Source organism: Anomaloglossus baeobatrachus, chromosome 8 (genome assembly GCF_048569485.1).
Source record: "Anomaloglossus baeobatrachus isolate aAnoBae1 chromosome 8, aAnoBae1.hap1, whole genome shotgun sequence".
Taxonomy (NCBI): Eukaryota; Metazoa; Chordata; class Amphibia; order Anura; family Aromobatidae; genus Anomaloglossus; species Anomaloglossus baeobatrachus.
Genome location: NC_134360.1, coordinates 88,818,433 through 88,843,615, shown reverse-complemented (window position 1 = coordinate 88,843,615; position 25,183 = coordinate 88,818,433). Strand labels below are relative to the sequence as shown.

Sequence of the window (25,183 nt, the reverse complement as noted above, 5' to 3'; positions counted from 1 at the left end):
CGATGGGGCTCCTCGTGTCACGAGAGATGCCTGAAATCCATCCAGCCCATCCGACGACCTCCGGTTCCAGAGTCTCTACCAGGACTGCCTTCTGCCTACTGGTCCTTCTCGGACGTGTTTGATAAAAAGGAGTCGGAGGTACTACCGCCTCATCGTCCCTACGACTGTGCCATCGATCTATTGCCAGGAACTACGCCTCCTAGAGGAAGAATATACCCCTTGTCCCCTGCTGAAACACGGGCCATGTCTGCCTATATCACCGAGAGCCTGGCTAAGGGCTTCATTCGGAGATCCTCGTCCCCTGCCGGAGCAGGGTTTTTCTTTGTCAAGAAGAAGGAGGGTGATCTGCGCCCTTGCATTGACTACCGGGGATTAAACCAGATCACCGTAAAAAACAAATACCCTCTGCCTCTCATCCCCGAACTATTCGATCGGCTCTGAGGAGCTCGTGTATTCACCAAGTTGGACCTCCGTGGGGCCTATAACCTGGTTCGCATTTGCTCTGGAGACGAATGGAAGACCGCATTCAACACTCGGGATGGGCACTACGGGTATTGTGTCATGCCCTTTGGTCTGTGTAATGCTCCGGCAGTCTTCCAAGAATTGGTAAACGACGTGTTCAGAGATCTCCTCTATGTCTGTGTCGTGGTGTATCTGGACGACATCCTGGTCTTCTCTCCGGACCTACAGACCCACAGAGAGAACATGCAGCTAGCACTCCAAAGGCTTAGAGAGAACCGTCTGTACGCCAAATACGAGAAGTGCGTCTTTGAAAAGTCGTCCCTTCCCTTTCTGGGTTATGTAATCTTGGACACCAGCCTGCAGATGGACCCCGAGAAAGTGTCTTCCATCCTCAACTGGCCTCCTCCATCCGGACTGAAGGCTATCCAACACTTCCTTGGTTTTGCGAACTATTATCGGCAATTCATCCCGCACTTCTCTGCCCTGACTGCGCCTCTCTCTGCCTTGACCAAGAAGGGAGCTAATCCTAAGGACTGGCCACTGGCGGCCGATGCCGCGTTCTGCTCATTGAAACAGGCGTTTGCTTCCTCCCAAGTTCTTCATCGCCCTGAATTGAACCGACAGTTCACCTTGGAGGTGGATGCCTCCTCCTCAGGGGCCGGGGCAGTGTTGATGCAGAAATCCTGCTCCGGGAAGATGGTTACATGCGGATTCTTCTCCAAGAGCTTCTCGGCACCCGAACGCAACTACACCATCGGTGATCGGGAGCTACTGGCCGTCAAGCTGGCCTTGGAGGAATGGCGCTACCTCTTGGAGGGAGCTGTATATCCTGTGATTATCTACATGGACCACAAGAATCTGGAGTATCTGCGGTCAGCCCAAAGACTGAACCCACGGCAAGCCCGCTGGTCCTTGTTTTTCGCTCGTTTTGATTTCCAACTCCATTTTCGGCCCGCGGACAAGAACGTGCGGGCAGACGCCTTGTCTAGGTCCTTCGTGCCCATTGAGCTGGAGGAGGAGACGTTCCAGCCCATCATCAGCCCCAGTAAAGTCATTCCGGTGGCTCCTGTCGAGCTGACTCAGATACCCCCTGGGAAAACCTATGTCTCTGATACTGACAGACACAGAGTCCTGCAATGGGGCCATGCCTCAAAGATCGCCGGCCACGCTGGTCAGAAGAAGACGTGGAGTACGATTGTCCGTCACTACTGGTGGCCGTCTCTCCGTAAAGACGTCGCAACCTTCGTCTCAGCCTGTTCGTCCTGTGCCCGGAACAAGACACCCAAGCACCTACCATATGGACGTCTTCTGCCTCTGCCCATTCCTTCCGTTCCGTGGCAACATATTGCAATGGACTTCATTACGGACTTACCCTTATCCTCCGGACACACAGTCATATGGGTTGTGGTGGACCGTTTCTCAAAAATGGCTCACTTCATTCCCATGGCCGGGCTGCCCTCTGCCCAGGAACTAGCTGACTCCTTCATACAACATATATTCCGATTGCATGGCTTTCCCGCACACATTGTGTCCGACAGAGGAACTCAGTTTACCTCGCGCTTCTGGAGGGCCCTCTGCAAACATCTGGGAGTATCTCTGGACTTCTCTTCAGCCTACCATCCTCAGTCGAATGGGCAAGTGGAACGGGTCAATCAGATCCTGACCTCCTTCCTGCGCCACTACGTTAATGCCCATCACGATGACTGGTCCGCGCTTCTTCCTTGGGCTGAGTTCTCCCACAACCACCACATCAGCGAGTCCACTTCCTGCTCTCCCTTCCGAGTCGTTTACGGACTTCAGCCTTCTGTCCCATTGCCAGTATCCTCGGCTTCCGATGTCCCCGCAGCAGATGCTCTGGTCCAAGACTTCTCAGCCATATGGAGCTCTGTCAAGACCTCCCTAGAGCGTGCTTCTTTGCGGATGAAGAGACATACGGACAAACGGTGCCTGGATCCCCCGTGTTTTTCCCCTGGTGATTTGGTCTGGCTTGCATCCAAATATGTCCGATTGAAGTTGCCATCGTACAAGTTGGGTCCTCGTTACATCGGGCCGTTTAAAGTCATCAGCAAGATTAATGCAGTCTCCTACAAGCTGCAGCTCCCGGCCACGATGCGGATACCCAACTCCTTCCATGTCTCCCTGCTCAAGCCTGTTGTCCTTGGTCCCTTCTCCGCTGATGCCGGTACTGCTCCTCCTCCCATCGCTGACGATGACATCTATGCGGTAAGGGATATCGTGGCCATGAAGACCGTGCGAGGTCGGCAATACTTCCTGGTGGACTGGGCGGGGTATGGTCCCGAGGATAGGTCCTGGGAGCCCCGGGAGAATGTTGGCACTCCTCTGATAAGTGCCTTCCTGTCCCGGTTGCGGGGAGGGGGGCGTGGGGGAGGGGGTACTGTCATGCTTCCCGGTCCCCGGGCCCCGCTCTCCGGTCCCCGTGCCCCGCACTCCGGTCCCCGTGGTCCGCTCCCCGGTTCCCGCCGGCGTCCCCTGCTCACCACACCGGTTCCGGTCCCGTCCTCCGCGCCTGCACCCTCCTTGTGTCCTGCTCCCCGCTCCCGGCGCTCCTCTGCGACATGGGACACACAGCCGGGCGCTCCTGCTTCCTCCTCACCGCTTCCTGGACTGGCTTCTGGCACACGGGCCTCGCGCATGCGCATTAGGGCGCGCGCGCAGTCATTGACCCTCTCTTAAAGGGCCAGCACCCAGAAACAGGAAATTGCATAGACAGGTACAGGGTATATTAGGTTTCTCTTTCCTGGTGGGCGGGGCCTGTTCTACGTGTTTAGCAAGCTAGTGTTCAGGTCCCCGTATTGCTTTACCCTGTGCTTTGCCCTGTATTAACCCTGTCTGTCTCGCAGAGCCTGTCCTGCCACGCCAGCCGCTCCGAACCAAGTCCATCCCTGGACCCTGACGGTGACTTCGGCGGATGTTCCACCACCTCTGCAGCTCCGCCAGTCTCCAGTCCCTGGCTCCGTTCGGTGACCCGCCCCATCGCTCAGCAGGTTCCGGATTCCGTCTGACCCTACAACCTGGCCTCGGACCCTGAGCCTCGTCACCCGGACTACCGTCCAGAACTCCGTGGGTTCAGCAACATACACCTTTCCTGCTCCTCTACGGACTGTCTGGCTACCAATAGTGCTTCGGCTGCCGTGCATCAGGACCCTCTGGCGGGGTGACCGGCCTGGCTGCCTCCTCAGGGGAAACCGGTGTACGGTCCAGAGTTTCCACCACCCGGACGTAACACGCTTGCGCATAACGGTGGAGGCAGAGGGAAAAGCGTGGGCATGAGATTATGGGCGGGTACTTGGATGACGCTGCTGATGACAATCACAGCGCCACCCATAATCTCGCGCCTGCGCAATCACCTCACCAGCGGTCACGCTTTACACAGTGCTCAATGCCACTGGGCATGCGCGAGACCTCGGGAGCACTGGGTGGCGTCCTCATGTATGGAAATGAGCAATGGGGGACGGCGTAAAGCGGCAGGAGGCGAATAACTGATGCAAGACAGCCCGCCCCCGTGACCATAAAAAAACATTTGCATACAAAAAGGTAAGACTTTATAAAGTATTTATTTAGGTCTCAAAGGGGGCACAATAGCAACAGGAACCTTTCCAGAATGCAGCCCAGGAGCTGCAGAAGGGGAATCTTTTAGGTTTATTGCGAAATTTCTGCTGACAGGTTCCCTTTAGTCTAGCACCTATTTTGTTCATTTCCCGAAGACAATCCCTATCATCTGTGCAGTTTCTTATCAGGTGCACCATATGACTGAAGGGTATATTGGTTTCCCACTTCCTCAAATGATTGCTATAAAAATGTAAAAACTATTTTCATCTACCTCTTTACAGGGTATTTTTTTCTGCAGGTTTTGTTGTCCTTAACAGAAATTTCAAGTTCCAGGAAGATGGCTCCCTTGCGATAAAGTTCTAAAATGTCACTAAAAGTGATGCTAGATTTGTTTTTATTTAGATGGATGACAAATTCTTTAAGCCCCTTGTCATGATGTATGTACTTTTCTCCATCCCATATTTTTTGTATAAGTTGCCATTTTACCTTCTCACTGTATTTGCTGTAATACTATGTCAGGATGTGATGTAACTTTCCTTTGGTTGTACTTACTGAACACTTTGAAATGTCTTGGGATGTAAGTAACCATACCTTCCCCCCATCTCCTGTGTCTTTGGGCCCATAATGCAATTATCTCTTGTCCACACAGCCAGGGGAACTTCCCATTGTTTCGTAAGCAGTGGATAACGCCAACTACACAATCCTGTAGACATCTCGGAGCCAACCTTCTAGAATCTTCTAGTGGGCCCAACCATTGCATAGACCCCTACCCTTGAGGGGCGGGCCCACGAGCTCAGACAATACACTCCTGTTTCTAAGTGCAGTTGGGAGCTGAGCTTTGAAGAGGAAGGGAGCGAGATCTGATTCTGTGGACAGATCTCGCCGTCCATTGGATTGTGTGGGATTTCTGGGACTCTGAAAAGGACTATTACTTCGTGATCTGGCACTTTGGATTATCGGGAGGTGCCCCCGAATCTGTTTTATTTGGACTTGTCGTGTGCTCATCCTGTATTCCTGTTAGTAAACCTGTTGGATCATCCTCGGCCTGTTGTCTCTCCTTGCTCTGCTGTACACCCCGTCACACCCCTCTTCTGACCCATTCCAAATAAGTATAAAGTAATCTATAAACTGTAAGTAAAAACTTATATTGGATGAAAAAAATTATTTTAATGGATTAAAACCTCCTCAAAGGCCCCTTGATAAAGTTTAGAAAAACTGATTGGTATTTTGCGCCCATCGAGGTGTCTTTGTGTTGTTCATAAAATACATAAATCGATAAAATAATTGAGTGTTAATATCAATTCAAATGAGTTTACTTTAAATCATTTTTGGGCTTCTGCAATTAAAGGGTCTAGTGATAGCCAATGATCTATTGTCTGAAGACCTTTATTGCGCAGAATGCTAGTGTAGAGGGAATTGGTATCCAATTTTACCCAGAATATATCTTCCCACACCTGATCTTCTAATAGGGACAAAGATGACCAGAATCCCTCACGTATGCCGATAAATTGAGAACATATATCTGCAACTGTCTGTCTAAATATTCGGTTGGGCCAATAGTAAAGCTATTGCACCCTGAAATGATAGGTCAACAAGTAGGATGATTAACATTTTTATGCAATTTTGTGTGAAGGTAAAAGTAGGGCATCTCCAATCCATTCTGAATCCCGCAGCCAGGATCATTTTCCTCTCCAACCGCTACCCTGATGCCTCTGCTCTTTGCCCGTCATTGTACTGGTTGCCTATCCGCTACAGAATCCAACATAAACTTATCACTCTCACTCACAAAGCTCTCCACAGTTCCGCATCACCCTACATCTCCTCCCTCATCCCTGTCTATCACCCCACCCATGCCCTACGCTCTGCTTATGACCTAAGACTGACATCCTCAACAATTCGAACCTCCCATTCCCATCTTCAATATTTCTCACGAGCTGCGCCTATGCTCTGAAACATACTACCAAGAACAATCCGATTAATTCCCAACATCCACACCTTTAAGTGGGCCCTAAAAACACATTTTTTTAGACTAGCCTATCACCTCAAGGCCCTGATCTAATCTAGTCGCTTTCTGCCTTTCATAAAATTTACCCCCAATTCTTGTCCCCTGTATCTTCTGATTCCATTCCTCTCCATGTACTTTTTTTACACTCTGTACCTGTATAAATTCTGGCTGGCGACCGGTCCACGCAGCTGGTTTTGAATTGCCTATTAAATCAATGGCTGGACCATATATGACAAGCTTTTCTCCCCCGCCCCCTCCCCCATTCACCTTTTGTGCCTCCCCTATTTCTTCATAGACTGTAAGCTTACGAGCAGGGCCCTCACTCTTCTTGGTATCTTAATTTTGTTATTTTGTATTGTCTCATATTGTCTGTACATGTCCCCTTTGAATTGTAAAGTGCTGTGGAATATGTTGGCACTATAGAAATAAAAATTATTATTATAGAATCTCTCTCACATTTATTTAGTATCTCTCTCTCATATGTATCTTTTATATGGGAAGAAAATTCTGGTTTGAAAGATGGTAATGGGTTATGGTCCAATCTTGTGTATATGATTTAATTGTCCAAAATCTTCTTGGCTTCAAAAATATAATATTCGACATCCATCAGGACAGTGCCCCCTCCCTTATCAGATCTTTTTTCTAATTATATTACCATTGCTTTTCAGACTATAAAGGGCTTTTTCTTGTTGTGACATAGAAAACCTGCCCCTTTCCGGGGTAGGACATTATTTTTATCTAGACACCTAATATCTTTTAAAACACAATAGTAAAAGTTGCTAATATATAAACCCTTACTCATTAGAGGGTAATAGTTGTACTTTTTCGTTAATATAGTGTGAACTGTTCCATTTGATATGAACTCAGTCAAGGGTTCATAATAATCATCCCCATGAAGGAAAAATCCTCTGCTATTCTTGCCTTTCCACATCTGGATTTCAAGATGCGTACGTAGAGTAATTTTTCTTAAGAATTCATTCAGATCCACAAATACATCAAAAACATCCATTTTAGTCACTAGGCTAAAAGATACACCCTTTTATAGTATTTTCATTTCCTCTTATGACAAAACATACTTCGAGATGTTTAAGACTCCTATTGATTTCAATGTGTGATGGTGGCTCAGTGGTTAGCACTGCAGTCTTGCAGCACTGGGGTTCTGGGTTCAAATCCCACCAAGGACACCATCTGCAAGGAGTTTGTATGTTCTTCCCGTGTTTGTGTGGGTTTCCTCCGGGTACTCCGGTTTCCTCCCACACTCCAAAGACATACAGATAGGGACTCTAGATTATGAGCCCCAACGGGGACAGTGTTGCCAATGTATGTAAAGCGCTGTGGAATTAATAGTGCTATATAAATGAATAAAATTATTATTGTTATTACCAGGGCGAGGCTATGATCCTTGATTATTCCTTTGGTCTTTTCATGACTGGTGTGTTTCTCCCATCTTCTTCCGTTTTTTGAGTTTCATGTTTTACTGGTGCTTTTTCTCTCTCCACACTCATGAAAAACGGTGTGACCTTCACTGGACTTTTCATTAGAATTCGTGCTTTCACATTTTTTATATTATTATTCGCAGACTTTTCTCTAGGCTCATAGAACGTTTTACTAGATTTGAAGTAGGAATTTGTCAGCCTTCTTAGCTCCCTTTCTGAAAGGGTGTTGGGAAGCTCTAAAAAAGAAGGGGAAACTGTTGTGATCTTACTACTAAGAAACTCTTCTAGTTTAGATTCTTGAGAGTTTCACAGCTTATGATTTTTTTTGCCAATTAAATCTCTCAAGCTTCCACATATTGCTACTGCATCTTCTTGAACCATGGGAGGGATGAAATCCATAATTGAGCAGGTAACATTGATGGTAAGATGGTTGTCATCCTAATTTCTATGGGACGTGGAACTGTCGCGGGCGGAGGAGGGGACACTGCGCTCTCCCACTGCTCAGGTCCGGCTGCCGCTGCTGCTGCGGCCGCTGCTGCTCGGTGGCTCGAGCGATGGGCCGGATCCCGGGGACTCGAGCGGCGCTCCTCGCCCGTGAGTGAAAAGGGGTTTAGTTTTGGGGATTTATTGTCCGTGACGCCACCCACGGTTGTGGTGATTTTTGGTAACACCACCGCTGCTCTGTATGGGGATCCCGGGAGCGGTGACAGGGAGCAGCAGAGTTGTTAATTCTCCCCTCCGTGGGTAGGGGTTGGTGGTCCCGGGGCCCAGTGATGGGGTGGAGGATGAGGGATGGCAGGCCAGGTGTGGGGCCTGGTGAGGTGCAGGGTCGCGGGGGGGGGCAGCGCTGTGCCTCACGGCACGGTGGTACTCACTCAGCCTGAGACGGTGACACAGTTCTCGGTAAAACACACGGCTGGAAAGACGGTTCCCACGGACGGCTGCTGTTGCTTTTCCCCGGTAGTTAACGGTGACTGTCTCTTTCCCTGCACCATGTGTAATGTTGGTAGCGATGGGTTCCCACCGGTAACCCGCTCCTCGACTTGGATATGGGCCGGAGGAGCCCTTCTTTGCCCGCAGGCGCTGGCCCTGAGAAACTGGTGCCTTGGCGGTGGCGGTGTCTCTCTCATACGGTTGGACTGTTGCCTTCAATCGGGACTTAGTTGTTTGGAAACCCGGAGGTCCCCTTCACTGACGGATTTGGCAAATTTATGGCGACTCCTAGCCTTGAAGGGATCCGAAAGGCCCCTGCCAATGGTGCTGGCTTCTCCTTGTGTACCGGTCCGGTACCGCCGGGTCACCACCCGTCCACGGTCCTCACGGCACCTACGATAGGCCACTCCTGCAGACGGTCACCGCCGTCTGCTAACCTTGCTGTCTCCGTCCGGGGCACACACCCGGACTAACTTCAGGCTCTGTTGCTGTCGCTTTTCTCCTCACACTTCAACTAACTCTTCTGCACTCAAGCTCTGCCTGAGCTCAACTCCCTTTCTCACCGCCTGTGTTTCCCTCCTCCAGGACTGTGTACTCCTTGGTGGGTGGAGACCAACCGCCTGGCTCCACCCCCTGGTGTGGACATCAGCCCCTGGGGAAGGCAACAAGGATTTCTGGTCTAGCTTTGATGTACCTAACCGGGGTGTAGGGTGTGGTGATGTCATTACCTGTGACCCCTGGCTTGTCCAGGGCGTCACAGAACCTCCACAGGCCCTTTATGATTGTGAGTTTTATTATTGATGTTATTAATATTGTTCGCCTCCCTAACAAGACGAGGTGGATGGAAAGAATCTTTAACCATTACAGCAGCAAAAGGTGGGGGTGTCATAACAAGAGACATGGGGACCTTATTACCGCCAGATATAACTAATGGTTTCCTTCTCTTACCTACCCATGCATCTAATCTGGAAGTGTCGGTGTAACTCATGCATGTTTGCTGTTGTAGAAGGTGTGGATGGTAAAGATTGTCCATGGTATTGCCTTTGCAAGAGTGGTTAGGTGTAACAGTATTTAGGTGGAACAGTATAATTAGCAGTGGAGCAGGGCTGAAGATCTCTATTGTATTTTTGGATGCTGGTTATACACCGATTCTTATACATATTTTTATTGCAAATCTTATGTTCATATTTATCTTGGTTTTTGAGGTTGCTATTCTTAACATGCTTGATTGCTACACCCCAAAAAAAATCAGATGTCTAATTCCTGACTGTACCTTTAAGATGGGGAAAGTGAAAAATTTGCATTCTTACCAAGCTGTTCTCTTTTTATCTTTTTACGTTTCCTTCCAATTTGTATCCATTAATTTCCCCTTAAAATACTATATTCATTATATCCCTTAAAATAAATGTCAAGTACTTTGCTCTAGGCATAATTGGCTAATAACCTTCTTTTTAACAACAATAGGTGCATCAATTTAATACTACATTTCTCAAAAATGTCCCCCCATTTTTTTACAAAAAACACCATCATTGTGGAAACTTTCTTTTTGTGTAAAATGCAGTCCTAAAAGATCTCAAGGCAATATCTAACATTCTCAAAATCTATGGAAGCTCTTGTGAAATCGTCAATGACTCTAAACATAAAATCCTTGGTGATAGTGCCTATATTACAGGTATTGGAATGGATTAACTTAAATGAAGAATTTGGATATTAGTGGCACATAAAAGTCTCATATTTCCAATCCTTTTACTATTATTATTATTTCATGGATTCTCAAACAATTCTCCTTCTCCAGATCTCGCCGTTATGGTGATCAATTCCTCCAAGAAACTGCTGAACCAGAACTCAGCAGCTGTCAGAACTACCCCAGTGATCTTAAGATCATTGGCACACAACATGAAATACAAAGGACAGAAAAAATAAAAAGGAATCTGAAAACAACAGCGCTTTTGTTGGAAATATTTGCGGGAGGTGAAAATGACTAAGGATCACTATGAATCCAGGAGAATGAGTACTGTGGAAGGAGAGCGCAATAGGGTCTTATCCGGGATAAAAAAATAGATAGACAGTAAGGAATTCACCTTTTGAGGTTGGGAGAGTCACAACCCCTGTGAAGCATATAATGGTATTAGCTGAAGCCCCATAGTGTAGATTGTCAGTCCAGTAGGGGAAGAAATCAGGTATATGCCGCACTAATACTCCATTCAATATTAAATATGTTCCTTTGTATGTCCTGATGAAGGAGACGGATGTCTCTGAAACGCGTTGACCTATACAAACAATAAAGGAATAAGTTCATCAATATTGAATGGAGTATTAGAGCGGCATCAGTGGCGTAGCAAAGGGGGGGTGGAGGGGGCGGTCCGCCCCGGGTGGCATGTGTCAGGGGGGCGGCATTTTGGCCACTCGCCTTCATTTCTGCTGCCCCCGGGCCGAGTTCCGGAGACCTGGAGTCCTCAGTAGGAAACTGTGGCTGTTGTCTCTTTAAGGCATGCAGACCACAGTGTCCTGCTGGATTGAGCTTCATCTGTGGGCGGAGCTACCGTCCGGCATCCTGCTCTGTCCCACAGAGATGAAAGAGTGCCAGCCAGAAACCCCCAGCATAGCGCTGGCCACCGGCGCTGTGTGGGCCCCCTCTCATTCGTGTCCGAGCGGTAAGTGCTACCCCCCTCCCCCCCTCGACCTGTATACTCCCTCCCAGCCACCCGGTTTATGGGCCCCAGTGAGCTGCATGGGCTTTCCCCACCTCAGGAGCTGCGTGTGCGGGCCCCCAGGAGCCGCGTGTGTCGGTGCAGGCTCAGCTCTGCTACATCTGCCCTGTGCTTGGTGTAGGCTCAGCTCTGCTACATCTGCCCTGTGCTTGGTGTAGGCTCAGCTCTGCTACATCTGCCCTGTGCTTGGTGTAGGCTCAGCTCTACTACATCTGCCCTGTGCTTGGTGCAGCCTCAGCTCTGCTACATCTGCCCTGTGTCTGGTGCAGGCTCAGCTCTGCTACATCTGCCCTGTGCTTGGTGCAGCCTCAGCTCTGCTACATCTGCCCTGTGCTTGGTGCAGCCTCAGCTCTGCAGCAGCCGCGTGTGCGGGCCCCTAAAAGCCACGTGTGTGTCTATATGTGCAGCAGAGTTGTGTGTGTATGTATGTATGCAGTAGAGCTGTGTGTGTCTGTCTGTATGTAGCAGAGTTGTGTCTGTATGCATGTATGCAGCAGCTACAGAGTTGTGTGTCTGTATGTATGCATGTATGCAGTAGCTAGAGTTGTGTGTATGTATGCATGTATGCAGCAGCTGCAGAGTTGTGTGTGCCTGTATGTATGTATATATATATATATATATGTATGCAGCAGCTGCAGAGTTGTGTGTGTCTGTATGTATGCTGCAGAGTTTTGTGTCTGTCTGTATGCAGTAGAGCTGTGTGTCTGTATAAATGCAGTAGAGCTGTGTGTGTCTGTATGTATGGTGCAGAGTTGTGTGTCTGTATGCAGTTGTGTGTCTGTATGCAGCAGAGTTGTGTGTCTGTATATATGCTGCAGAGTTGTCTGTATGTATGCAGTAGAGCTGTGTGTGTCTGTATGTATGCAGCAGAGCTGTGTGTGTCTGTATGTATGCAGAAGAGTTGTGTGTGTCTGTATGTATTCATGTATGCAGCAGCTACAGAGTTGTGTGCGTCTGTATGTATGCTGCAGAGTTGTGTGTCTGTCTGTATGTATGCAGTTGTGTGTGTCTGTATGCTGCAGAGTTGTGTGTGTCTGTCTGTATGTATGCAGCAGAGTTTTGTGTGTCTGTATGTATGCAGCAGAGCTGTGTGTGTGTATAATAGGCCTACATGTGTGTAAAAAGGTGAAAGTCAAGGACTAATAGCAGCAGTCTACAATTAGATCTATGATTGTAGTTCCATGAAAAATAAATATTTTGATGGTTTTCCACATTTTTGAAAATTTCTGGATTATCAACGGCCAACGGAGGGGGGCGGCAAATTTGACGACCGCCCCGGGCGGCAAAAGCAGTAGCTACGCCACTGAGTGGCATATACCGGATTTCTTCCTCTACTGGATTGATAAGGATCACTATGGAAATTACACTCTGTGAGTGGCTGAAAACCACTCACAATCACAACCAAACCTTCAATGAATTGTAATCAGCCTATAGCTTTCACTTGGACGTCTGCCTTGATGCTGTAAAAAGACAACTGAGACAAGCACAGCAAAGAAGAAGTGCCAGCCGACAGGGAGCCATCTTCCTGGACCTTGCAATTTCAGATAAGGACAACAATATCTGCACAAGAATTTACTTTAAAGCGTTAGATGTGAACAGTTTTTAAAAATTTTATACCAATCATTTGAGGAAGTGGAAAACTAATATGCCCTTCATTCAGACAGTGTACATGAGAAGAAACTGCACAGATGATAGGGATTGTCTTCAGCAAATGAACAAAATAGGTGCTAGATTTAGAGAAAAGGGTTATCCCATAGCCATTATTGAAGGAGGAAAAAAGAAGGCCAAGGAAATAAACATTCTTAGCTGCATAAATAATACCCATTCTAAGAATAAATAAAAAAAAAATCACATTATTCTAATAATTAAAGTTTGGCCTTTATCATCAGGTCCAACAGCAATGCACAATAAATTCACAATACTTTTAATACACATTGGCATATTCTAAGGAGTGATCCCCATCAATACAATGTTCTAGATCTACGGCTGCACATGGTCCATTAGGAGAGCGAGAACTATTAAAGAGATAGTAGCTCCGTTCCATCTAAAACAAGAAAGGGGATTGCAAAAGGGGGGTTTAAATGCAGAGGTGAAAAATGTGACACGTGGGTGCATTACACACAGAAAGAAAACCTATAAGTTTAATGTTATTGGGGAGGTTTTGATATAAATGAATTATTTAAAGGGAATCTGTCACCGGGATTTTACAATGTAAGCTGAGCACAGCATGCTGCAAGAGTTAAAAAAGTAAAAGCATCTGTGTTTCTAATATCTGTGTGCGAGTTATTAATTACTCATATTAAAGGGTTTATTGCTCTGTGATTAACCCCTTTATGACCAAGGATGTACTGGTATGTCTTTGGTCGCCTCCCTCTGGTTACTGAGAGCTCCGGCGGCGAGCTCACGGTAAACCCTGCACATGTCTGCTGATCTAATCAACAGACATGTGTGGTTAACATGCGCAGGTGGATCATATATCCACCCATGCCTGTTAACCCCTTAGATCGCACTGTCAAACACTGACAGCGCTATTTAAAAGGATGCAGCGGGGATCACACTGTTCCCTGCTGGAATTAGCAGCCCCGTGGCGCGATCACAGGGAACCAATGTGTTGTCATGATAACACGGGGTCAGCTGATGACCCTTGGCACTGCCATGTCTCACTTTCTGTTATAGCCAACAGAGTGTCGGCTCTCACAGGAGAAGAGCATTTCTGCTGATCTTCACATGCAGATCAGTCAAACACACCTCTTGCTGTGATTGACATTTCACAGTCAATGCACAATCTCTATTGAGAGACTGGCATGGACGGGGACAGCTCCCAGATCTGCTACGCTCAATTCTGAGATAAAGTCAGAACAACTGCACACAGTGATCTAAGATAAATGTGGTTAGTTTCAGAATCTCTTTGCTTACAACATACTGCTCTCAGATGAAGTAACAAAAAAAGATTGAATAAACACAGATACAATATTAAAGACAAAATCAACAATCATAGTGTTTTACAACATTTCTCCTTGGAGCATAACAGTGACTATAATATGTTAAAAGTCACACTCATTGAACAGATCACCCCTCACTAGCCAGATATAGAAATCTTTGCAGAAGAGAGATGTATTGGATCTTTAGACTCAGCTACCTAGGCCCTAAAGGGTTAAACCTATCCATGAAGAAAGTCATATAGCATATTTGTTTTTTGTTCTTTTGTTTGTTTTTTTAAGTTTTTTCAGTAAGGTCATCACACTAGTGGTAGTATTACTCTGCCTCACAAATAGTTTATTGCATGGGTATTTTCAGTAAGGTGTCAACACTGGTGTTGGCAGTACCTTGCCCCACAAATGCTTAATTGCATGCAGTCTTGTGAAGATTAATGAGGGTGATGAAGGGAGGGGAGTATAAGGAATAATTAGATAAAAGTAAAAAAAAATCATTCTTTGTTTTTTATTGTATATGTCTTTTTGACTGCGGAAGTGGGTTTGACTCGCCCACCCCAGGGCTATGGGACACCCGGTGCCGGGCCGGACTAGTCCGGGGGACGTCAGTGGTGGCAGGGCCCGACTCCGTGGCCCTGGTGGGTGTCAGTTTAATATGGCTGGTGACTTGGGAGCAATTAAAGTATTTGTTTCATGACACCACCTGTGGTCTGCGGCTATTAAGCCGCCGCTGCTGTGTGAGGCCTCCGGGGTGATGATATGGCAGCAATGGTGGTACTGCTCCCCACAGGTGGAGTGGAGCCCCAGGGACACTGTTAGTGCTCGTGAAAGTCTATGGTGTTGTGTGGCTAACACAGTGCAGGGCCGACAGGCAATGAAAGAACCAGGCACAAACAACAGTCTCTTTACCTTCTCCTCTTTTACTTTAGGAACAGTCCAATCCTGGGAGACCGTCACAGGTGGTGAAGGGGATCCGGTCGGCCTGGAAGTACTTGGGGTGATCTTTCTGGCCAGCTGAGTATGAGGCCTACTCCTGTTCCTTTCTTTACTACGATAGGACCCTGCTTCTCTGGATCCAGCAATGGCCCTCTTTGCTGCTGGGACCGGTGGTACGTCCCTTTCCCTCTGTGGTAGGCTGCGCAGGCCCTCTCTGGTGCTTCTCTGCTGGAGTCCACACCGGGCCCTGATGCTGCAGCTGTACCTTGGGGCTGTTTATGGGCCAGGTGCTTGCAGCTCTCCTGCCCTTCGGATTCAGCTACCAGGGAGTATTTTAAGCCCTGGTGGCCACAGACTCCGATGTCCGAGTCTCTTCTCTGCCTCTCTGCTACTCCTGCTTCCCTGGGCCAAGCTGTTCCAGCTCCAGGCCCCAGATCCACAGGACAGCACACTCTGCGTCTGCTTCCTTTCACTTCTCTCTACAGACTGACTACTACTTCCTCCCTCAGGTCAGACTTAAGGAATGCTCCCTGGAATTCCAGGTTAAGAGCTCCCCCTGCTGGCCGGAGGGAGAACTGCGTTGGATGTTAAACTTGCTGGCCAATGGACCTCCCAATTACCTCCAGGCTCAGCATTAACCCTTTGGGAGGGCAATGCTGTTGTGGCGACCAGGTCCTGGGGCGCCACAGGTTCCTCCAGAAACGCATTGTAATTGTTTTTATGTTGGCATTGAAAACCTTTTTTCACTATATCCATTGATATCCGTGGGACTGATTGATTCTGACCCACAACAAGAGGCGTTAATGGTATGGAGCTGTGTTACAACTCTGCTGACCCGGGATCCCGACAGCATAAGTGGAAGGCTTTGGGCCTGGGGGTCCCCCGCCTCCCCCTGTCATGTGAGTTTCCTCAATTCTACTATCACCTTCCATAGTTTATGAATTGTCAGCTGGGGTTTCTTGTTTTACTTATTTTAGTGCTCTTTTTTTGAAGGATGAGAAATTAGATCCCTTTCAGGATTCTTATGACATAATTGTTTGAGAAACTTTTTAAAAAGATAAAACGATTCCTTCCAGATATTTCTCAAAGACACCCATTTGGTTGTTACTATTCTCCTGTTTTTTTATGGATCTGTTCATTTTCTACCAATGTTTTCTTGGCATGACCCATTCCTTTAAATAGAATTAGAATAATCTAAGATACATTGAACTAGCGCATGACACATTAGGTAATATTATGTAGAATGTAATCCCTCGTGGGCAGGCACCAGTCAGTCCCTTACTTAGCCATGTTTAAGACTTATCTTGTTGCCTTGTACCTCGTTACGTATTGTGCCTTGATTACTGTAGACCTTTTTTTCCCATTAACAGTGCTGTGTCATTAAAGGGAGCATCAAAGTGCAAAACAATGTCAAACTATAGACATCTCATTGCATGAAGCTTGTCCTAAGACTAATCATACATTTTTTTCCCAAATCCATTGCATACATATGGACTTTGATTATCCCTATTTACACTATAAGTTTTAGCTAGACAGATATTTAAATACCTTGCAAGTCTGACGAAACCATGACATCTTGTAATATTTGCAGAAGTTTGTTAGAAATTAAGTCTGAAGTTTCAAAATTGTCCTTTTCATGTAAAAATGTTTTTAGTATCACATATACTTTGTCAGCCTGTTCTACTGAACCACTATTCATCAAGTCCTGAAAAGTAAAGTGTTTTCATATCACATTTTTAGGTTTCATGCATCGATGAGTACCAACATATCTATATTATTTCTATATCATTATTGTTTCTAGTGAGACCCCAAAAGTACAGTAATTTGCACTTTTTAACAATTACTTTAATTAGTTGATGCAATTCTGGGAATTACCATTGTGGAGGGGCCATGGCAGAGATGAAGACCCTACCCACCATCCTGCCCCATAGTCTAATGCAGGGGTCAGGAACCTTTTTGGCTGAGAGAGCCATGAACACCACATATTTTAAAATGTAATTTCATGAGAGCCATAATCACCAGGGGATACCGGCGGTGGTGGAGTGACTCAGAAGGTCCCAGGAGGCAGGGTAGGCGATGCTGCGGGCATGTAGGAGGGGGTGCCACGGCTCAAGAGGGTCAGTGTGCGGAGGGTTGGCGCTACTGCTGCGGGCTCATGGGGCGTCATGTCGGCAGGCACCATTGATCTGCCGGAGGGCTGGTTTGAATCACCCACAGTTGACGAGATTAACTTCTAGAAAATGGCCGCGGTGTGTGGGCTGACCGACGTGATGGGCTTCAAGAAAATGGCTGTGGAGTCCTCTCTGCGCATGTGCCACCTCCGTGGCCATTTTCTTGAAGTCGATCTCGTCAACTGTGGGAGATTCAAAGCAGCCCACAGTCCGCTGGCTACTGCAGGCTCGTAGCCATGACACTCCACAAGTCCGCAGTATTGCCAACCCTGTGCCACCACTGCCGCCCCGGTAAGCCATCGGCAGTTTCTAAGCCACGCCCCTATTTTTCCCCCAGTTTGGGGGGGGGGAGTGCGTCTTAAAAAATGGAAAATACAGTATTTTTTTATTAAAGATTTACCTGAGAGCCAGTTACAGACATCAAAATGGCCATATCTGGCTCGAGAGCCATAGGTTCTCGACCCCTGGTCTAACTGATGCACAAGGAGACTATTGCAACAAAATGTCTAAGGTGAATTAAACAAGAACTAGACTATGGATTTTTTCACTACAGGTATCCAATAAAGCAGTATAACAGGTTCATTATGACCATACCTTTACTTTAATAGGTTAAATTTTGTAGCGGGTTTTCTCTAACCCCTTCACCACCTGGCGATTTTTCTTTTTTTGTTTTCGTTTTTTCTTCCCATTCTTCCATGAGCCATAGCTTTTGTATTTTTCCATCATCATAGCTGTATAATAACTTGTTTTTTGTTGGACAAGTTTTACTTTTGAATTAAACAATGCATTTTACCATATAGTATATTGAAAAATGGAAAAAAAATGTAAGTGCAGTGAAATTGCAAAAAAAGTGAAATTCCACAATTTTTTTATTTTATTTACCATATTCACTACATGGTAAAACTGAACTGGCATTATGTTTTCCCAGGTCAGTATGAGCTTGTAGATACCAAACATGTATAGTTTTGTTCTTTTTTCTTTTTATTTAATTGGTGAAAAAGAATCAGAAATTTGTAAAAATGAAAATGGCGCTTTTCTGAGACCCGAACATTCTCATTTTTCGGGATCTAAAGCAGTGTGATGCTTAATTTTTGTGCCCTATGTTGACATTTTTACAAATACCATTTTTGTGTAGATGCGATGCTTTGATCTCCTCTTATTTTCATTTTATTGCAATGTTGCGGCAGCCAAAAAATGTAATTCTGGAATGTTTTTAATGTTACACTATTTATATATTGGATTGATTTATTATTATATTTTGATAGATCAGACAGTTCTGAACACTGCAATAACAAACGCGTGTATTTTTTGTTGTTTTATTTTCAATGAGGCAAAAGGGGGGGGGATTTGAACTTTTATTTTTTTTAATTGTTTTCATATTTTGAACTTTTATTTTTTTAATTGTTTTCATGTTCTTAAGCTTTTTTTCGACTTTTATTGTTTTTACTAGTCTCCTTAGGGAACTTGAAGCTGTGATTCTCCGATTGCTAGGTGCTCTGTACAGCACAAATGCTGTCTTTCAGTGAATGCCGGGTATCAAAATTGGGGGGACCGCACGCCGATTTTTAAAATTATTTATTCATATAATTTTTAAAAAATCCGCACAGGGTCCCTCTTATTTTGATACACAGCCAAGATAAATACATCACTGGGGGCTGTATATTTTATCTGTGCTGGATATCACAATATGGGGGGACTCTACGCCACTTTATTTATTTATTTTTACACCACTATAGACACACAGACAGCTTGTGTTATTCCTAGAAGGCACACATGCTGTCACACAGAGTAAGGGTGTGGTCTGACTGCAAACAAAGACACCGGGACTGCCTGTGGGCCGGGGAAGCAGTGAATATGTAGGAGTGGAAGTGACTATGTAGGAGGGATAATTGGCGACCCCAGAAGTGGCGTTACAGCCACATGAGAGATTTGGTAAGTAAAACTCTCCTGCTTTAATTGCTATTTTCTTTCTTTTTCCTTTAGATATTAGATAGCTACATTGAGTTCCCTGGGTTTTCTCATTATCACTATTCATTATTTACCTATTTAATCCCTAGAGGATACAATTAGAGTGAAAGGTAGTATCTCTAATATAGAGCTGGAGGAAGAAAACATGTCTACACAACTAACAATAGGTAATTGGAACTGGTGTATAAACTAAATTTCACTTTAGGACATACCAGCAAAATAAGGATTGCATTTGGACAGTAGTTAAGAATACTTATTGGAGTTGAAGTCCACTTGACAGTGGGATGAAGCTTGGTAACAATGTCTGCTGTAGCTTCATCTTTCAAATCTTCATGATTAATCCAACATTTCATAACGAAGCATCCATATTTCTCCATCAGTTGGGAATAGTTGAAGAATAACTTAAGGAATAGTGGATGATGGAAATAGACCTCCTGGATTTCTGGTACATTCTCTAGCATTTTGCAAATCATGTTAACTGAAGTCTGTATAGAATTAAATATAATGTTATTCAGTCTTTTTTTCTTAGAGCAATAATATTATAATTCATTCTTATCTAATTAAGTAAATGTACAAATACATGGGTTATCCCAGATAATTTTGATTGGGATTGTCCAGGATAAGGTTGACAATGATGAAAATACTCTCGGCTGTATTCACATTCTCACTCTCCATTGCTGCCCCTCAGTCGTTGCTCCAGTCTTCTGTGATGTCATCATAAGTCACAACTACAGTGCACATGAATATTGAAGCCAATCACTGGACTAAACAGCTTGTGTCATCCACATTGGCAACGTCACTGAGCCCACCGGTTGACTTTAGGGGTCACATGAGCTTTATTTGTAATGTCACCACCTGTTACCCCCCATATTGGCTCCGGGGTCGGTCACTGTTTCTGTAGACAATTGTTGTGTTCCATATTAGGTTTGTCAAGTTGACTGGAGAAGTTCTGTGATATCATCATCTAAAGCCTTTTAATGCCAACTCAGACACTAATTTGTTTGTGAGTACTAAGTAAGCTTTGTGTTCAGTTACCTTGTGATTTGAAGTTTGGCTCTGCACACAAGCTTCTGTTCCTAAACAATCACCAGAACATACCAATACATTAATTTGTGCAGACACCCTGCAAAATTGGATGTTCTGATACGTCTATTGTTGGGAAAGGGTTAAATTAACAGATAGCATATAGATAAAAATAATATATTTCTGAAGGTAGCCTAGGTACAGATTGCATTAACCACTAATATTAGGGTACTTTCATAAGTATAATGGACTGTTCTCACAGAATGCTAGAAATAATTTTCCCATTTATTTGCATGAAAAACATTTTTTTTAAATGTAACAGGATGAAGGAGTTAAGGGAGACACACAATAGTGTTCAAACCGAGTGTCTGTAAATATATATCAGCATCTGCTGACCAAAATGTTAAGAATGGAGAATGTGGAGAGATTGACAAAAGTAGGAACCAAAATGCAAAATGTATCCGTCCCTTAGGCTATGTCCCCACGGGTAGCACCTGTCAAAGTATTCTTTTCAAGGATATAAGTGGTTTCAATGTTAGACAGGTGCTATCCGTAGTATTATAACCAAAATATGTGGTATATGTGGTTACATATGTCCCCACGGGAGCTCGTACCTGCGGATGTATCCGCAGGTAGGGCTGCAGATTTACCGCAGCTGCCCGCCGGCATCCGCAGCTATTTTTAGCTGCGGTAGTACAGCGGAATAGCTGCGGTAAACCTGCAGACTTTCATGCGATTTACCTGCGGACGTCCCGGCCTCTATCTCCATAGTGGAGAGCCGGGATTTCCACAGGTAATTCCGCAGGAATAATTGACATGCAGTTATGTGCGGCTGCGGGACATCCGCAGCATATTCCGCAGCCGCACATTCCGCAGCGTGGACACAGACACTCCCCATGTCCCATAGGATAACATGGGGAGTGTCTGTACTTGCTAAAACCTGCAGATTTATCTGGAAAATCCAGATAAATCCACAGATTTTCCGTGGCAAAATCCGCAGAAGCAAGCTCCCGTGGGCACATAGCCTAAAGCGGGCTTTACACGCTACAATATATCTTACGATGTGTCGGCGGGGTCACGTCGTAAGTGACGCACATCCGGCATCGTAAGTTATATTGTAGCGTCTGACAGCTACATGCGATTGCGTTTGAATGTTAAAACGTTCATCGCATGCACGTTGTTCAATTACTAAAAATTGAACGTGAGGATGTTCAATGTTCCCGAGGTAGCACACATCGCAGTGTGTGACACCCCGGGAATGATGAACAGATCTTACCTGCGTCCCGCGGCTCCCGCCGGCAATGCGGAAGGAAGGAGGTGGGCGGGATGTTACGTCCCGCTCATGTCCGCCCCTCCGCTTCTATTGGCCGGCTGCCGCGTGACGTCGATGTGACGCTGAACGACCCTCCCACTACAGGAAGTGGACGTTCACCGCCCACATCGATGTTATATGGAAGGGTAAGTACGTGTGACAGCATATAATCGTTTGTGCAACACGTTCAACAAGTTGAACGTGTCGCACATACGATGGGGGCGGTTACGATCGCATACGATATTGTATGCTTAATCGTTACGTGTAAAGCAGGCTTTACAGTGAAGACTGGAGAAGACAACAGGTCAGGCGACAACTGTGGAGCAGTTAATCATTATAAAAGCAGAGAAGGGGAGGAGTTGGTGTCTGAACCTGTAGCAGTATGGTCATGTAGCAATAGTGTGCTTACAGATAAAGATCTGTAACCAGTTCCAGAGGAAAATCCATGACCAGTGCCAGAGGAAGATCCGTGACCAGATCCAGGAGAAAGATCCGTGACCAGATCTGGAAGGAAGACCAATACCAGATCCAAGGCCAATTCCAGATGAAGATTCATGACTAGATCCAAGGGATGACCCAGCAGTAGTGTAGAGCCATATATGTGAGCTGTTGCTTCTTGTACAGACTTGCAGTACTAAGGCCCCTTTCACACATCCGATTTTTGCCATCATTCACAATCCGTCGAATTTGGAAAAAAATGGATCCAGCCCTGGATTAGTGACAGATTGTGATGGATGGCCTCACATTACATCCATCATACGACGGATCCATTGAAAAATGTGTGTCCGTCAGACAGAGATGACGTCCACAGTAAACTTTTTTTGTGTAAGTTGAAAAAACGTTTGGTGTAATGGAAGCCTATGGGTGCAAGATCCGTCATTATCCGTCAAAAGATGGAATCTGGCGACGGATCCTTTTTATTTTAACCAAGCATGCTCAGATGGGGTATAATTCATTGCTGTTCAAAAAAAAGTCTCTCTCTCCCTCCCCCTCTCCCTCCCTCCCCTCCCCCTCCACAGTATATATAGGTTTTCAACATTTGGCATGAAAAAAACTGGGACGGATCCGTTTTTTACACGCATCCGTCGCATCAGTTTTTCCACAATCTGTGACGGATCCGTTGATCTGTCGTGCCGACGGATTGTAACTGATGGCAAAAAACTGATGTGTGAAAGGGGCCTAAGTGGGTACTGGGGTCGCTCTTCAGGGAATGAAGCCGGTCAGCATACTGAGTCTGTGAAGTTACCTTCCATCTTGCAACTGTTTATATTTGGCATAAATCCTGCATCCTCAAGTATAGCCAGCTTACCAAAGGATGTCATCTGGAAACATGAATTGTACAGTATCTCTTAATATTTTGCAGAAAATGCTTGATTTCAGGATTTGTTTTAAACATGTATGAAAGATGTGGTTTGGGAGGTAGACATAAAGGTGGCAAACCGACTTTGCCATTTGAGGAGCACATACCAGCCAATTCAAAGTTAAACTTTTTTGATTGACAATGTTCACATATTACGTCCATTTTGGCTAATATGACTTTCAGATGTGACCTATAGTCCTGAATTGGGTCGTAGTGAAACGCTTCCAAACTCAAGTCAGCCTGCCTATGTCTTTGCACAATTTGCATATGTCATATGTGGTCATTTTAACAATGTTCATTCTTTTGTTCAGATGTTTTCGCATCACTTAATTCAGCCGGCCTCATCCAATTCTTCTCAAGATGAAGTTCCTTGAGTTCAGATGTTTCAGCTTCCCTTGATTCAACCTATCTCATCTGTTTCTCCTGAAGACGACGTTCCTGTTCCTCAGATCGTCTATCTGCCTTTGTTTCAGCCTGTCTTATCCATTTCCTTTCAAGGCAGGACTTGCGTTGTTGACTTGTCTTAGCTGTTTGAGATAAGTTTCTTTCTACAAGGCACTTTACACACAGTGACATGGCTAGCGATGTCGCTGGTGAAAGATCCCGCCCCCGTTGGTTGTGCATCACAGGCAAATCACTGCCCATGGCACACAACATCGTTAGGACCCGTCACACATACTTACCTGCCTAGCGCGAATCGCCTCCTTTCTAAGGGGGAGGTTCGTTCGGCGTCACTAAGCGGCCGCCCAATAGAAGCAGAGGGGTGGAGATGAGCGGTCGGAACATCCCACCCACCTCCTTCCTTCCTCATTGCCGGCGGCCTCAGGTACGATGTTGTTCCTCGTTCCTGCGGTGTCACACATAGCGATTTGTGCTGCCACAAGAACGACGAATAACCTGCGTCCTGCAACAGCAACGATATTTGAGATTAGAACAACGTGTCAACGATCAACGATATGGTGAGTAATTTTGATCGTTAGTGGTCGTTCGTGCGTTTCACACGCAACGACATTGCTAACGAGGCCGGATGTGCGTCACAAATTCCGTGACCCCAACGACATCTCGTTAGCGATATCGTTGCGTGTAAAGCCCCCTTTAGGCTGGGGTCACACGTAGTGACGCACCAACGATCCCACCAGCAATCCGACCTGGCAGGGATCGTTGGTGCGCCGCTACATGGTCGCTGGGGAACTGTCATTAAGGCAGATCTCACCAGCGACCAGTGACCAGCCATCAGCCACCAGCGACTCATGTAACGACGCTGCGCTTGGTAACCAGGGTAAATATTGGGTAACTAAGCAAAGCGCTTTGCTTTGTTACCCGATATTTACCCTGGTTACCAGCGTACACCACTTACAGGCTGCCAGTACTGTATCCTGTATACGTAGCTAGGCTACACATTGGGTTACTAAGCAAAGCGCTTTGCTTAGTTACTCGATATTTACCCTGGTTACCAGCGTACGCTGCTTACACAGAGTCGATGCTCGTTGGTCTCCCGCAGTCAAACACGCCGATGCGTGTTGTTCAGCGGGAGACCAACGAGCAAAAAATGAACCAGAGCAGTGTGTAACGATCAGCAATTTCACAGCAGGGGCCAGATCACTGCTTAGTATAACACACAGCGAGATCGCTGATGAGGTCACTGGTATGTCACAAAACCTGTGACTCAGCAGCGATCTAGCGATCCCGCTATGTGAGAAGTACCCCTTAGCGTTTGGATTATCTTGCCCAATAGGTGGTCATTTTCAGGGCGGCATTTTAAAAAACAGTCCTTAGAATTATAACTTTTAGTAATCACCTCACACTGATCAGAGATCTAATAGGTGAATATATATATATATATATATATATATATATATATATATATATATATATCGTAACAACCAATCAAAGCTCAGCTTTCCCTTTACCTCAGCAGCTTCAATACTGAAAGCAGCACTCTAGCTGTTGAAGGTAACCAGAACAATCTTGCTGTGAGGCAATCTTCATAAATGAGGCCACTGTTACTTGTGCATTGGTTGTTGACAGCTGCTGCTATATTTACAGACTTTAGAGTGAGTTACCAGTTTGTTCCACCTTAGCAACTATATGGTTGCTGCCCCTTTAAGAGCAACACTAACAGACACCCATTTTTTCCTTTGTTTTTATGGAGCCTAAGTTTGGGGCGGTGGGGGCTACCACACACCGATTTTTTGCTTTACATACATACATCCACAGGGTTGGACTGGGCCACCGGGGTGTCGGGGAATCCCCCGGTAGGCCCCGGGTCCTTAGCGGTCCCCCTCCCCCCGTGCTTCACATAGGGCCCCAGACTGGTAACTGCTGGCAGGGCTAGAGCCCCCAGGCGGTTCTGCCAGTGGCAG

At 45.9% G+C, this 25,183-nt stretch overlaps 1 protein-coding gene across 1 annotated transcript in view; it reads right to left on the bottom strand.

Moving 5' to 3' along the window:
- MEI1 (meiotic double-stranded break formation protein 1) overlaps positions 1 to 25,183 on the bottom strand; it is a 902,984-nt gene that overhangs the window by 129,871 nt on the left and 747,930 nt on the right. Inside the window, exons 20-21 of the mRNA XM_075321882.1 lie at positions 19,338 to 19,610; positions 16,535 to 16,691 (exon numbers count right to left, since the gene is read on the bottom strand). Of these exons, the coding sequence (XP_075177997.1) occupies positions 16,535 to 16,691; positions 19,338 to 19,610 (430 nt within the window). The remainder of the gene's footprint in view (positions 1 to 16,534; positions 16,692 to 19,337; positions 19,611 to 25,183) is intronic.